This window comes from Myxine glutinosa, chromosome 14, assembly GCF_964187855.1.
Source record: "Myxine glutinosa chromosome 14, kmMyxGlut1.1, whole genome shotgun sequence".
Lineage (NCBI taxonomy): Eukaryota > Metazoa > Chordata > Myxini > Myxiniformes > Myxinidae > Myxine > Myxine glutinosa.
The window spans coordinates 1,301,396-1,316,630 of NC_136274.1; the positions used below are offsets into that span (position 1 = coordinate 1,301,396).

General features: G+C 38.9%; 1 protein-coding gene across 1 annotated transcript in view; it reads left to right on the plus strand.

Annotated features, from left to right (window-relative positions):
- LOC144888837 (peripheral-type benzodiazepine receptor-associated protein 1-like) overlaps positions 1-15,235 on the plus strand; it is a 192,850-nt gene that overhangs the window by 79,809 nt on the left and 97,806 nt on the right. The window contains exon 2 of the mRNA XM_078768299.1: positions 12,135-12,403. Within this exon, the coding sequence (XP_078624425.1) occupies positions 12,188-12,403 (216 nt within the window). The 5' untranslated portion in view covers positions 12,135-12,187. The remainder of the gene's footprint in view (positions 1-12,134; positions 12,404-15,235) is intronic.

Below are 15,235 nucleotides of genomic sequence, written 5' to 3' on the forward strand. Positions count from 1 at the left end.
AAAAAATTTTTTTTTTTAAAGTTACAGATTCTGATGAAATAGTGGTAGTTTATGTGTTCTCTGACCAAATTGATTAATAATTTAATTTTTTTATGATTATTATTTATTTATTTTCATTATTAATCATTTATTTATTTTCTTTCTCATTTGGCCAATATCTCAGGCACCTTTTGAGCTGGGAAGCTAATATTTGGACATGAGTGACCAAGTGATGTGGCTATCAAGGATATTTTTGATTTATTGATTAATCATTTCATCTATTAAGTATTTATTGATTAATCGATTAATTATTTATTGAGTAATCAATTAATTATTTAATTTTTTATAAATGACTTATTTAATTAAATTTCTAAAAGATACATCTTCGGATGAAGCACTACTGGTTTAGTTATGCGATTAGCCAATTGATTATGAAAATATTTTGTGATAATCTTTTATTGATTTTAATTATACAATTAATCAATCAATTAGTGTACACCTCTCCCTCCCAATGCAGCCTCAATGAGCTGCACTGCGGTATTGCCGGGCGCCGGAGGCGCCCCGGCAATGCCGCGCTGCAGCATATTTAATTATTTGGCATGGGGCGGTGTACTTTGAATGTATGTGTACTTGTTTGTTTTCTTGTTTGTTTGTCCGGGCGATATCTCAGCCATCCTTTGAGCTAGGAAGCTGAAATTTCGGCACAGTAGTGAGCAAGTCCTTTGTCAAATACGGTATTTTTTGTTTTTTGAATAATCAATTAATTGAGGAGTTATTTAATTATTAGCGTTTAATTAAGTACTTATTTAATTAATTAAATTTCATTTATCTTCTGACCATTATTAACTCAGGCACCTTTTGAGTTAGGAAGCTGATATTTGGACATGCCAATGACCAGGTGATTTGGCTGCAAAGGATATTTTTGATTTATTAATTAATCAATTAATCGATTAATTATTTAATTATTCGATTAATGACAAAAAAATTTTTTTTTTAAGTTACAGATTCTGATGAAATAGTGGTAGTTTATGTGTTCTCTGACCAAATTGATTAATAATTTAATTTTTTTATGATTATTATTTATTTATTTTCATTATTAATCATTTATTTATTTTCTTTCTCATTTGGCCAATATCTCAGGCACCTTTTGAGCTGGAAAGCTAATATTTGGACATGAGTGACCAAGTGATGTGGCTATCAAGGATATTTTTGATTTATTGATTAATCATTTCATCTATTAATTATTTATTGATTAATCGATTAATTATTTATTGAGTAATCAATTAATTATTTAATTTTTTATAAATGACTTATTTAATTAAATTTCTAAAAGATACATCTTCGGATGAAGCACTAGTGGTTTAGTTATGCGATTAGCCAATTGATTATGAAAATATTTTGTGATAATCTTTTATTGATTTTAATTATACAATTAATCAATCAATTAGTGTACACCCCTCCCTCCCAATGCAGCCTTAATGAGCTGCACTGCGGTATTGCCGGGCGCCAGAGGCGCCCCGGCAATGCCGCGCTGCAGCATATTTAATTATTTGGCATGGGGCGGTGTACTTTGAATGTATGTGTACTTGTCTTTTATTGATTTTAATTATACAATTAATCAATCAATTAGTGTACACCTCTCCCTCCCAATGCAGCCTCAATGAGCTGCACTGCGGTATTGCCGGGCGCCGGAGGCGCCCCGGCAATGCCGCGCTGCAGCATATTTAATTATTTGGCATGGGGCGGTGTACTTTGAATGTATGTGTACTTGTTTGTTTTCTTTCTTGGTTGTCCGGGCGATATCTCAGCCATCCTTTGAGCTAGGAAGCTGAAATTTCGGCACAGTAGTGAGCAAGTCCTTTGTCAAATACGGTATTTTTTGTTTTTTGAATAATCAATTAATTGAGGAGTTATTTAATTATTAGCGTTTAATTAAGTACTTATTTAATTAATTAAATTTCATTTCTCTTCTGACCATTATTAACTCAGGCACCTTTTGAGTTAGGAAGCTGATATTTGGACATGCCAATGACCAGGTGATTTGGCTGCAAAGGATATTTTTGATTTATTAATTAATCAATTAATCGATTAATTATTTAATTATTCCATTAATGACAAATTTTGTTTTTTTTAAGTTACAGATTCTGATGAAATAGTGGTAGTTTATGTGTTCTCTGACCAAATTGATTAATAATTTAATTTTTTATGATTATTATTTATTTATTTTCATTATTAATCATTTATTTATTTTCTTTCTCATTTGGCCAATATCTCAGGCACCTTTTGAGCTGGGAAGCTAATATTTGGACATGAGTGACCAAGTGATGTGGCTATCAAGGATATTTTTGATTTATTGATTAATCATTTCATCTATTAATTATTTATTGATTAATCGATTAATTATTTATTGAGTAATCAATTAATTATTTAATTTTTTATAAATGACTTATTTAATTAAATTTCTAAAAGATACATCTTCGGATGAAGCACTAGTGCTTTAGGTATGCTATTAGCCAATTGATTATGAAAATATTTTGTGATAATCTTTTATTGATTTTAATTATCCAATTAATCAATCAATTAGTGTACACCTCTCCCTCCCAATGCAGCCTCAATGAGCTGCACTGCGGTATTGCCGGGCGCCGGAGGCGCCCCGGCAATGCCGCGCTGCAGCATATTTAATTATTTGGCATGGGGCGGTGTACTTTGAATGTATGTGTACTTGTTGTACACCGCTCCTTTCCTATGCCACCTCCAGGCATTGCAAATCGTCATTGCCGGGCACCGAAGGGGGCTCGGCAGTGACGCACGCTGAAAGAGAGTACTCAGTTTTCACTCTGGTTTCTTGTTTGTTTTCTTGGTTGTCCGGACGATATCTCAGCCATCCTTTGAGCTAGGAAGCTGAAATTTCGGCACAGTAGTGAGCAAGTCCTTTGTCAAATACGGTATTTTTTGTTTTTTGAATAATCAATTAATTGAGGAGTTATTTAATTATTAGCGTTTAATTAAGTACTTATTTAATTAATTAAATTTCATTTATCTTCTGACCATTATTAACTCAGGCACCTTTTGAGTTAGGAAGCTGATATTTGGACATGCCAATGACCAGGTGATTTGGCTGCAAAGGATATTTTTGATTTATTAATTAATCAATTAATCGATTAATTATTTAATTATTCGATTAATGACAAAAAAATTTTTTTTTTTTAAGTTACAGATTCTGATGAAATAGTGGTAGTTTATGTGTTCTCTGACCAAATTGATTAATAATTTAATTTTTTTATGATTATTATTTATTTATTTTCATTATTAATCATTTATTTATTTTCTTTCTCATTTGGCCAATATCTCAGGCACCTTTTGAGCTGGGAAGCTAATATTTGGACATGAGTGACCAAGTGATGTGGCTATCAAGGATATTGTACACCGCTCCTTTCCTATGCCATCTCCAGGCATTGCAAATCGTCATTGCTGGGCACCGAAGGGGGCTCGGCAGTGACGCACGCTGAAAGAGAGTACTCAGTTTTCACTCTGGTTTCTTGTTTGTTTGTTTTCTTGGTTGTCCGGACGATATCTCAGCCATCCTTTGAGCTAGGAAGCTGAAATTTCGGCACAGTAGTGAGCAAGTCCTTTGTCAAATACGGTATTTTTTGTTTTTTGAATAATCAATTAATTGAGGAGTTATTTAATTATTAGCGTTTAATTAAGTACTTATTTAATTAATTAAATTTCATTTCTCTTCTGACCATTATTAACTCAGGCACCTTTTGAGTTAGGAAGCTGATATTTGGACATGCCAATGACCAGGTGATTTGGCTGCAAAGGATATTTTTGATTTATTAATTAATCAATTAATCGATTAATTATTTAATTATTCGATTAATGACAAAAAAATTTTTTTTTTTAAAGTTACAGATTCTGATGAAATAGTGGTAGTTTATGTGTTCTCTGACCAAATTGATTAATAATTTAATTTTTTTATGATTATTATTTATTTATTTTCATTATTAATCATTTATTTATTTTCTTTCTCATTTGGCCAAAATCTCAGGCACCTTTTGAGCTGGAAAGCTAATATTTGGACATGAGTGACCAAGTGATGTGGCTATCAAGGATATTTTTGATTTATTGATTAATCATTTCATCTATTAATTATTTATTGATTAATCGATTAATTATTTATTGAGTAATCAATTAATTATTTATTTTTTTATAAATGACTTATTTAATTAAATTTCTAAAAGATACATCTTCGGATGAAGCACTAGTGGTTTAGTTATGCGATTAGCCAATTGATTATGAAAATATTTTGTGATAATCTTTTATTGATTTTAATTATACAATTAATCAATCAATTAGTGTACACCCCTCCCTCCCAATGCAGCCTTAATGAGCTGCACTGCGGTATTGCCGGGCGCCAGAGGCGCCCCGGCAATGCCGCGCTGCAGCATATTTAATTATTTGGCATGGGGCGGTGTACTTTGAATGTATGTGTACTTGTTTTTGATTTATTGATTAATCATTTCATCTATTAAGTATTTATTGATTAATCGATTAATTATTTATTGAGTAATCAATTAATTATTTAATTTTTTATAAATGACTTATTTAATTAAATTTCTAAAAGATACATCTTCGGATGAAGCACTACTGGTTTAGTTATGCGATTAGCCAATTGATTATGAAAATATTTTGTGATAATCTTTTATTGATTTTAATTATACAATTAATCAATCAATTAGTGTACACCTCTCCCTCCCAATGCAGCCTCAATGAGCTGCACTGCGGTATTGCCGGGCGCCGGAGGCGCCCCGGCAATGCCGCGCTGCAGCATATTTAATTATTTGGCATGGGGCGGTGTACTTTGAATGTATGTGTACTTGTTGTACACCGCTCCTTTCCTATGCCACCTCCAGGCATTGCAAATCGTCATTGCCGGGCACCGAAGGGGGCTCGGCAGTGACGCACGCTGAAAGAGAGTACTCAGTTTTCACTCTGGTTTCTTGTTTGTTTTCTTGTCCGGACGATATCTCAGCCATCCTTTGAGCTAGGAAGCTGAAATTTCGGCACAGTAGTGAGCAAGTCCTTTGTCAAATACGGTATTTTTTGTTTTTTGAATAATCAATTAATTGAGGAGTTATTTAATTATTAGCGTTTAATTAAGTACTTATTTAATTAATTACATTTCATTTATCTTCTGACCATTATTAACTCAGGCACCTTTTGAGTTAGGAAGCTGATATTTGGACATGCCAATGACCAGGTGATTTGGCTGCAAAGGATATTTTTGATTTATTAATTAATCAATTAATCGATTAATTATTTAATTATTCGATTAATGACAAAAAAAAATTTTTTTTTTAAGTTACAGATTCTGATGAAATAGTGGTAGTTTATGTGTTCTCTGACCAAATTGATTAATAATTTAATTTTTTTATGATTATTATTTATTTATTTTCATTATTAATCATTTATTTATTTTCTTTCTCATTTGGCCAATATCTCAGGCACCTTTTGAGCTGGGAAGCTAATATTTGGACATGAGTGACCAAGTGATGTGGCTATCAAGGATATTTTTGATTTATTGATTAATCATTTCATCTATTAAGTATTTATTGATTAATCGATTAATTATTTATTGAGTAATCAATTAATTATTTAATTTTTTATAAATGACTTATTTAATTAAATTTCTAAAAGATACATCTTCGGATGAAGCACTAGTGGTTTAGTTATGCGATTAGCCAATTGATTATGAAAATATTTTGTGATAATCTTTTATTGATTTTAATTATACAATTAATCAATCAATTAGTGTACACCTCTCCCTCCCAATGCAGCCTCAATGAGCTGCACTGCGGTATTGCCGGGCGCCGGAGGCGCCCCGGCAATGCCGCGCTGCAGCATATTTAATTATTTGGCATGGGGCGGTGTACTTTGAATGTATGTGTACTTGTTTGTTTGTTTGTTTGTTTTCTTGCTTTCTTGTTTGTCCGGGCTATATCTCAGCCATCGTTTGAGCAAGGAAGCTGAAATTTTGGCACAATCGTGAGTAAGTACTTTCTCAAAAACGGTATTTTTTGTTTTTTGAATAATCAATTAATTGAGGAGTTATTTAATTATTAGCGATTGATTAAGTATTTATTTAATTAATTAAATTTACTTTCTCTTCTGGCCATTATCTCAGGTACCTTTTAAGTTAGGAAGCTGATATTTGGACATGCCAATGACCAGGTGATTTGGCTGCAATGGCTATTTTTGATTTATTAATTAATCAATTAATCGATTAATTATTTAATTATCCGATTAGTGACTAAAAATTTTTTTTTTTAAGTTACAGATTCTGATGAAATGGTGGTGGTTTATGTGTTCTATGACCGAATTGATTAATAATTTAATTTTTTAATGATTATTATTTATTTATTTTCATTATTAATCATTTATTTATTTTCTTTCTCATTTGGCCAATATCTCAGGCACCTTTTGAGCTAGGAAGCTAATACTTGGACATGGCAGTGACCAAGTGATGTGGCTATCAAGGATATTTTTGATTTATTGATTAATTATTATATAGATTAATTATTTATTGATTGATCAATTAATTGATTAATTATTTATTGATTAATCAGTTAATTACTTAATTTTTTCGAATAATGACTTATTTAATTAACTAGTACACCCACACACTACCGGAGCGGCAGGAAGCGCCATTCCTCTTTGGGGTATATAGATTACAGTTGATCTATGGTCAGGTCTCAAGAGCATTGAGTGTGTGCATTTACCAAGTTTCTTGTGGAGACATCGCCAAGTGGTTTAGCTAACACATTAAACACATCAGGAGCTAACACATTAAACGCAAAAAAACATAAATAGACACATAAAACATATAACAAAGGGAGTGGGAGACAAGATGGGGAGAGAGAGGGAAGCACTCAAGCACAACAGTAGTGAACAGGGACATCGGGAGATCTGTGGAATGGAGAGGGCATGACTAGGAATTTCAGGAATGATGTCTGGGATTGAAAGAGGTGGATTTGGAGTGCATTAACGGGGTTAGAAAAGATCAAGGTTTTGAAAGGCCGGGTAGATAAGAAATTATTGAAATCTCGATGCCACGCCATGTTCCAAGCCTCGTTTTTGTCGCCTTGCCTCTCCCGTGTCCTCACAGTCACCTCCTCACTCTCCCTCTGTCCACCTCCTGGCAACTCCTCGACTTCCATTCTCATCAAATCTTCTGCTTCTTGTTCCCTGGCTTTGTCTGTTATCTCTTTTTTTTTCTTCTTTTTTTTGTATACAGAATCGAGGCTCGTGAAAGAGCTAACATTTATCACACAAACAAATCAAACAGACAAACAAAGTATATAAAAAGGGGTGCGGTAGACAAGATGGGGAGAGAAGGGGAAGCACACAAACACAACATTTGAGAGCAGGGACATCGGGAGATGTGTCGGAGGGAGAGGGCTTGGGGGGAGGAGGCATGGGAAGGGGGGGGGGGGTGGGTGCGAGAAGCATAAAACACAAGGACACAAAGGACTTCCAGGAAAGAAGTCGGTATTTCAAAAAAAATGGATTTGGGGTGAAATTAGCGGGGGTAGAAAAGATCAAGGTTTTGGATGGGGGAAGATAAGAGATGGTGGTGAACAGCTGCTTTAAAGACCTGGAGGGAGGAGTGGGATTGAAGAGAGTGAGGGAGTTTGTTCCAGAGGCGGGAGAAAAGAGGAATGAAGGAGTGAAGGTGAGCAGAGAGTCTTGATTTTGGCAGTTTAACCATGAGAGGGTTGCAGGCAGATCTTGTGCGACCTGTAGGAATATTTGGGGGACAGAGCCCAGTGAGAGCTGGGGGAGCAAGGCCGGAGAGCAGTCGGTAGAAGACGGAAAGACCACCAACCTGCCTGCGGGGTGGGTAAGTGAAAGGCCCTCGGAGATAGCTTCATCGCGGGAGATTCCAATGATTCTGAACGCTTTGGTTTCAACAGCGTGAAGACGAGCTAGGTGTGAGGCAAGAGCACCAGCCTAGAGGGGAGAACAGTATTCCATTGAGCTGCGGATGAAAGCCTTGTATGTGGTGAGGAGCTCAGGTGTGTCAAGGAAGGACTTCGCACAACGGTGGATGCCCAGTCGGCAACTGGCTTTGGAGGCCACATTTGAAATGTGGTTTTCCCAGGAAAACTAAACTTTTCTAAAGTTAAAAACTAAAAGTTAAAACTAAACCAAACTAAACAAAAACTAAAAAGTTAAAAACTAAAAAAGTTTTCCTTTAGTAGGAAAACTTTTCCCAGGCAGATAGTGAGACCCAAAAGCTTGAGTGACAGAACTTCTTGGAGAGGATTATTCATAAAGTGGATGGGAGGGTTGTCCAGTCGGTCTTTTCGGAGAGACATCGTAAGAGTGTGAGATTTGTCAGGATTGAAAGACATGTTCGACTTGTTTGACAAGTTCTAGTTCTAGTGTTTGATAAGTTCTATTCCATCTAGTGTCCAATATGCTGTCGACCTAATTCTGTCAAGTTTGTATAATGGGACTGCCTCTAATCTGGTGGCCTGTTTTGTCTTCCCCAGCTGTTCCATGAATCGTTTTCCCCTACCGTTCATCCCCCAAAGCTCATGGGTTGAATAGACCCAGCATTGGAGGATGATTTTGTTATCCTCTTTGCTCTAATTTTCATTCTTTGTATTTTTTCTGTGGAGCTTGATCTTTTCTTTGCCAAAAGCAGGTAGCACCTCATCAGTCTCTACTCTGTGCAGATTCCTGTCTGTGTGAGATGATCGTTTTCTTCACAAGAGGAGGAGCAGGCTATTTATTTTTCAGTGCACATCCTGTCTGTTCGGATTTACGAATGCACAGACACAGAATTTCTGTTTGGCGTCTGTTACAATATTTCTTGTTTTATTTTATTTTATTATCAAAACACTTTTCTTCTCCTGTCATCGTACCTCATTGTTGGGCTACTCACCATTCTCCTCTCGCCGTATTGCCCCTCCCCCATCCTCTCCCACCATCTCAGCATCGTTCGTTTCCCTCAGGTGTCGTACTGCTTCTGCCTTACCTCCATTCTCTGTGTCTGGCTCGTGAGAGCTTCAACATTCGTTGCTAGTCTCCTGGCACAGCTACTGCCTGCAGCTCCATGCAATGCGCCTGGTTGTGCATTTCCCTCCCACATCCACCCTGCCTCCTCCCCCATCCTCTTCAATAATCCCTTCTCATCATATTTGACACCGTTTGTTTCCCTCGGGTATCGTACCCTTCCGGGTTACCTCTCTTCTCTATCTCCGGCTCATGAGAGCTTTAACTTTTGTCGCCATCACTTTATCCTATCTGTATCTACATGACCTATCTATATCCTTATACATATCCGCATAATGTATCGATATCCCGATCCGTATCTGCATAATGCATCTATATCCCTATCCATATCTGCACGACGTATCTATAAGCCAATCCGTATCCGCATAAAATAAAAAAAACCACCTTTAGAGGCCATTTTTCCCCGCAAAGCGGGGGTTGGCCTTTTTCGGGCACCGTGGTTTTTTTGTTGTTGTTGTTGGTCCCCTTTTTGAAGCAATGTTTTACGGCCGGATGCCCTTCCTGCCACCAACCTTGTTTGTTGCCTTTTACGACAAACAGGGATTTACCAGTGAACTGGTACTCAATTAGCCGACCTCGGAAGGATGACAGGCTGAGTCAACCCCCCTGGCGTTAATTCAGCGATGATTCAGTTAATTCAGCGAATTAATTAAAGCCAATCTGTATCCGCATAATGTATCTATATCGCTACCCATATCCGTACGACGTATCTATATCCCAATCCATTTCCGCATGATGTATCTATATCTCTATCCATATGTGCATGATGTATCAATGCCCCTATCTCTATTTTACCCGTATCCGCATAATGTATCGATATCCCCATCCGTATCCGCATAATGTATCGATATCCGCATAATGCATCTATATCCCTATCCGCACGACGTATCTATAAGCCAATCCGTATCCGCATAATGCATCTATATCCCTACCCATATCTGTACGACGTATCTCGATCTCAATCCATTTCCGCATGATGTATCTATATCTCTATCCATATGTGCGTGATGTATCAATGCCCCTATCTCTATTTTACCCGTATCAGTATGATGTATCTGTATCCCTATCCCTATCCGTATCTTTGTAATGTATCGTTGCCCCTATCCCTATATTACCCGTATCCGTATGATGTATCTATATCCCTATCTGTATGTGCATGATGCACCGATGCCCCTATCCCTATCTTACCCGTATCCGTATACAACAAACAACAACAGGCATTTTAAGGCCATTTTCCCTGCAAGAGCGGGGGTTATCCTTGCGGTCCCCATGACAATCTTCTCCATTTTGCCCTATTTTCTGCATCTCCCCTTGTTAAGCCCCTTGCCCGCATTTCTTCTTCGACCATCTTTAGTCAAGTCTTTCTCGGTCTTCCCCGTCCTCTACTTCCTTCTACATTCATTTCCATCACTCTTCTCAACCAGTCACTTTCATCCTTCCTCAACACATGACCAAACCATCTCAAACTGTTCCTCTTCACAGCATACACCACAGACTCTATTCCCATCATCTTTCGCAATTCATCATTTGTCTTCCTCTCTCTCAACGATACTCCGCACATCCACCGAACCATTCGCATTTCCACCCTTTCCAGCCTTCGTTGCTGCTCTACGTTCATTATCCATGTCTCGCTCCCATAAATCATAACACTTCTCACACATGCAGCATACACCTTTCCCTTCAGCTTCAACGACACTCCCCTCCTCATCAGCACGCCACTCAGTTCCCGAAACTTCTTCCATGCACATCTCACTCTTGCAACCGTTGCCGAGTCTGATCCACCTTCTCCATTCAGCATAGGGCATCTTACCCGTATCTTACCTTACCTTACTTTAATCTTACCCGTATCCGTATGATGTATCTATATCCCTATCCGTATGTGCATGATGTACTGATGCCCCTATCCCTATCTTACCCATATCCGTATGATGTATCGATGTCCCTATCCGTATGTGCATGATGTACAGATGCCCCTATCCCTATCTTACCCGTATCCGTATGATGTATCGATGTCCCTATCCGTATGTACAGATGCCCCTATCCCTATCTTACCCGTATCTGTATGATGTATCTCTATCCCTATCCGTATGTGCATGATGTACCTATCCCTATCTTACCCGTATCCGTATGATGTATCTATATCCCTATCCTTATGTGCATGATGTACTTATGCCCCTATCCCTATATTTCCCATATCCGTATGATGTATCTATATCCCTATCCGTATGTGCATGATGTACCTATGCCCCTATCTCTATCTTACCCATATCCGTATGATGTATCTATATCCCTATCCGTATGTGCATGATGTACTGATGCCCCTATCCCTATATTACCCGTATCTGTATGATGTATCTATATCCCTATCCTTATGTGCATGATGCACCGATGCCCCTATCCCTATATTACCCATATCCGTATGATGTATCTATATCCCTATCCGTATGTGCATGATGTACCTATGCCCCTATCCCTATCTTACCCGTATCCGTATGATGTATCTATATCCCTATCCGTATGTGCATGATGTACCGATGCCCCTATCGCAATCTTACCCGTATCCGTATGATGTATCTATATCCCTATCCCTATCCGTATGTGCATGATGTAACGATGCCCCTATCCCTATCTTACCCGTATCAGTATGATGTATCTATATCCCTATCCGTATGTGCATGATGTACCTATGCCCCTATCCCTATCTTACCCGTATCCATATGGTGTATCTATATCCCTATCCGTATGTGCATGATGTACCGATGCCCCTATCCCCTTCTTACCCATATCTGCATGACGTATCTACTATATCCGTATCTGTGTATAATGGGAGCGCAGTGTGTGTGCAAGTGCATCTGTGTGTGGTCACGTCCAACCAATATTTGTATTAATGTTTACTCATCCATTCTTGTAACAAATAGGCGAGAGCAGACCCAGTCTCAGCCAACTTTCCTTCGCTTCCCAATGTACTTCCTCAGTATCCCACAAGGAATGATTAGTATCCATGTAACTTAATCATACACAAACTACCATTTGGAAGGAATGAAAAAATATTTTTCTATTGCTACCCGCAGATGTCGCTTTATCTCCTAAATGTGTTGTTCTGCTGGCGGAGGTTCAGCACGGAATGACCAATGGCACCGGGCAGCTGAACAATCGACGTGAGCTTGAAATTGTATATGAAGAGGATCAGGGTCAGGCCTATGTTGGAGAGTACTGGGACGATGGGTCTATCGATGGGGAACATGACCTGAGCCACACACTTTGGAAATCTGGAGAAGATGGTGCCATGGATGCAAATTCCACCCAGCAATATGCTGTTTCCAAGGAGCAACCATTTGAGGTAACTTTAAATTCTAACAATAACCAAATCATTGTGTTAATGCTTTGTTAAATGGATGTATTGAGGGGTTTTGTGTGCCCATTAATGTGAGCAAAGCTTCTTTGTTATTGAGAGGAGGATAGTCAGGCCAATGAGTCAGATCGCTGTCATGTACCAGACTGAGTGTTTTGTTTTTTGTTTTTTTTGTATACAAGATCGAGGCTCGTGAAAGAGCGAACATTAATCACACAGAAAGACAAACAGACACATAAAACAAATAACATCGGGAGCGGTAGACAAGATGGGGAGAGAGGGGGAAGGACACAAACACAACATTTGAGAGCAGGGACCGAGAGACATGGAGACATCGAGGGAACTGTGGGAGGGAGAGGGCTTTGGGGGGGGAAGCATGGGAAGGGGGGGGGGGGGGGTTGGGAGAGGTATAAAACATATGGACACTGCCAGGACTTCCAGGAAAGAAGTTGGAATTTCAAACAAGGTGGATCTGGGGTGAATTAGCGGGGGTAGAAAAGATCAAGGTTTTGGATGGGGGAAGATAAGAGATGGTGGTGAACAGCTGTTTTAAAGACCTGGAGGGAGGAGTGTGATTGAAGTGAGTGTGGGAGTTTGTTCCAGAGGCAGGAGAAAAGAGGAATGAAAGAGTGAAGGTGAGCAGAGAGCCGAGATTTCGGCAGTTTAACCATCAGAGGGTGGCTGGCAGGTCTTGTGCGACCTGTAGGAATATTTGGGGGACAGAGCACAGAGAGAGCTGGGGGAGCAAGGCCGGAGAGGAGTCTGTAGAAGACAGAAAAACCACCTACCTGCCTGCGGTGAGTGAGTGAAAGGCCCTCAGAGATAGCTTCATCGCGGGAGATTCCAATGATTCTGAAAGGTTTGGTTTCAACAGCGTGAAGACGAGCTAGGTGTGAGGCAGGAGCACCAGCCCATAGGGGAGAACAGTATTCCATTGAGCTGCGGATGAAAAGTTGCACAGAATGGAGTATCCTGTTGTCGATTCGTTGTGCTGTATATTGTTGGATTAAAGTTTCCAACTTGCAAGGATTTAACTATCACACTGGGAACTATTAGCATTATCTCTAGCTTTGAAAGGTATTTGGTTGTAATGCCTGTAAAAGTTTACAATTTAGTTTTTAGACCTTTGGAGATGTATTGAGGGTCGACTTATTCTCCAATCTCTCATTGGGGTCGTTGCAGCTATCTTTTTAAAAAGGCCTGTCGTTGTATGCATTGTACACATGTGCACGTTATGTGCATTGTAACTTGTTATGTTAGGATGCTGTGTCGACGAGATGAGCAGAACTACCCTTTCCTGCATCGGCTTTATCCTCGTTATGGATAGACCACATCCTTAATGTGGACACTTCATGCTTCGTGCTACGGCAGTGCACTTGCTGAAACATAAGCATGTTGAGCTATGCACTTTGCTGTTCGTCACCATTAAAAAGACTGTTTTGTTGGATGGCATCTTCACATGTGTATGTTTATGTTAACCCGGGTATCACACCACGTGGCTATGCCTTGCGACGTTCCTGATGTACTAATGCAGGGTTCTCCACGCTTATTGGTGACGGAGTCGGTGTATTGTATGTGTTCATGATCCATCATAGCTTCACCCTCTGCCGGCCAGCTTTTAGAAGGCTGTGAATGATCATTCACCTGCAGGCTTGAAATGTCTCTAAAGGTCTCCGTTGATCTGCGTCAGCAGAGAAGAAATAAAGGGTGAAACAGGAAGGACTACCGTAGACATTTTTAATATGCCATAACTTTATCACATTAATAACAAGAAAGAGCAATCAGAGATTGCAGACCCTCACCAGGACATGTTTGTGTGGTATATTTTGTGGGGTGTTTTTGTACAGTCTTTTATTATTTTGTACAACCCCACTTTCATCAGACATGTGTGACACATGACATCCTCTTTATAAAACTGAATTCAGTATTGTATTAGAATTATTTTTTTTTGAGGCTGTTTTGGGGTCTTTTGAGTCCCCGGGGTCTTTTGCATCCTCGGAGTCTTTTGGGTCATCAGGGTCCTATGGCTCGTTTGGGTCATTGGGGTGCTTTGAGTCATGGGGGTCTTTTGTGTCTTTGTCGTCTTCAGGGTATTTTGGGTCCTCATGGTCCTCTGGTTCTTCGTGGTATTTAAGGGTCTTTGGGGTATCCGTATCCGCATAATCCTAAGGGTCTTGGTGTCTTAATGGTATCTCAAGGTGTCTTGGGGGTCTTAAATGTTCTTAAAGGTCCAATGGGATTCAGCAGTCCAAAGTGTCAAAAGGTACATTCCGATAGTATAACAAGATCGAGGCTCGTGAAAGAGCTAACATTAATCGCACAAAGTCAAACCGACACATAAACCAAAAAATAAGGGGAGTGGTAGACAAGATTGGGAGAGAGGGGGAAGGACACAAACACAACATTTGAGAGTTTAGGAGGGGAGGGGCAAGGGGGGAGTTTAGGAAGGGAGGAGCAAGGGGGGAGATTTGGAGGGGAGGGGCAAGAGGGGAGTTTTGGAGGGGAGGGGCAAGGGGGGAGTTTAGAAAGTGGATGATTAATGAAAGATGAACATTTATAACAAATTGGGTTGTTGTGATTTTCAAGTTAGCGATCCTGTTTAAGAACGATGGAGGAGGGGTGGAATGAATGAGAATTTAGAGCATGTAGTGAGAAATAATTATAAGAGATTGAATATTTTTTTGAAATGGAATGAGTTGAAGAGGAAATTGAAAGGAGCCTTTTAAATAAGAAGCAAAACAGCGTGTTGTAATAAACCACTGAATAAAACACTGAAGGGGAAAGTTTAAACATATTCAAACAGAACCGTGAAGAACAATC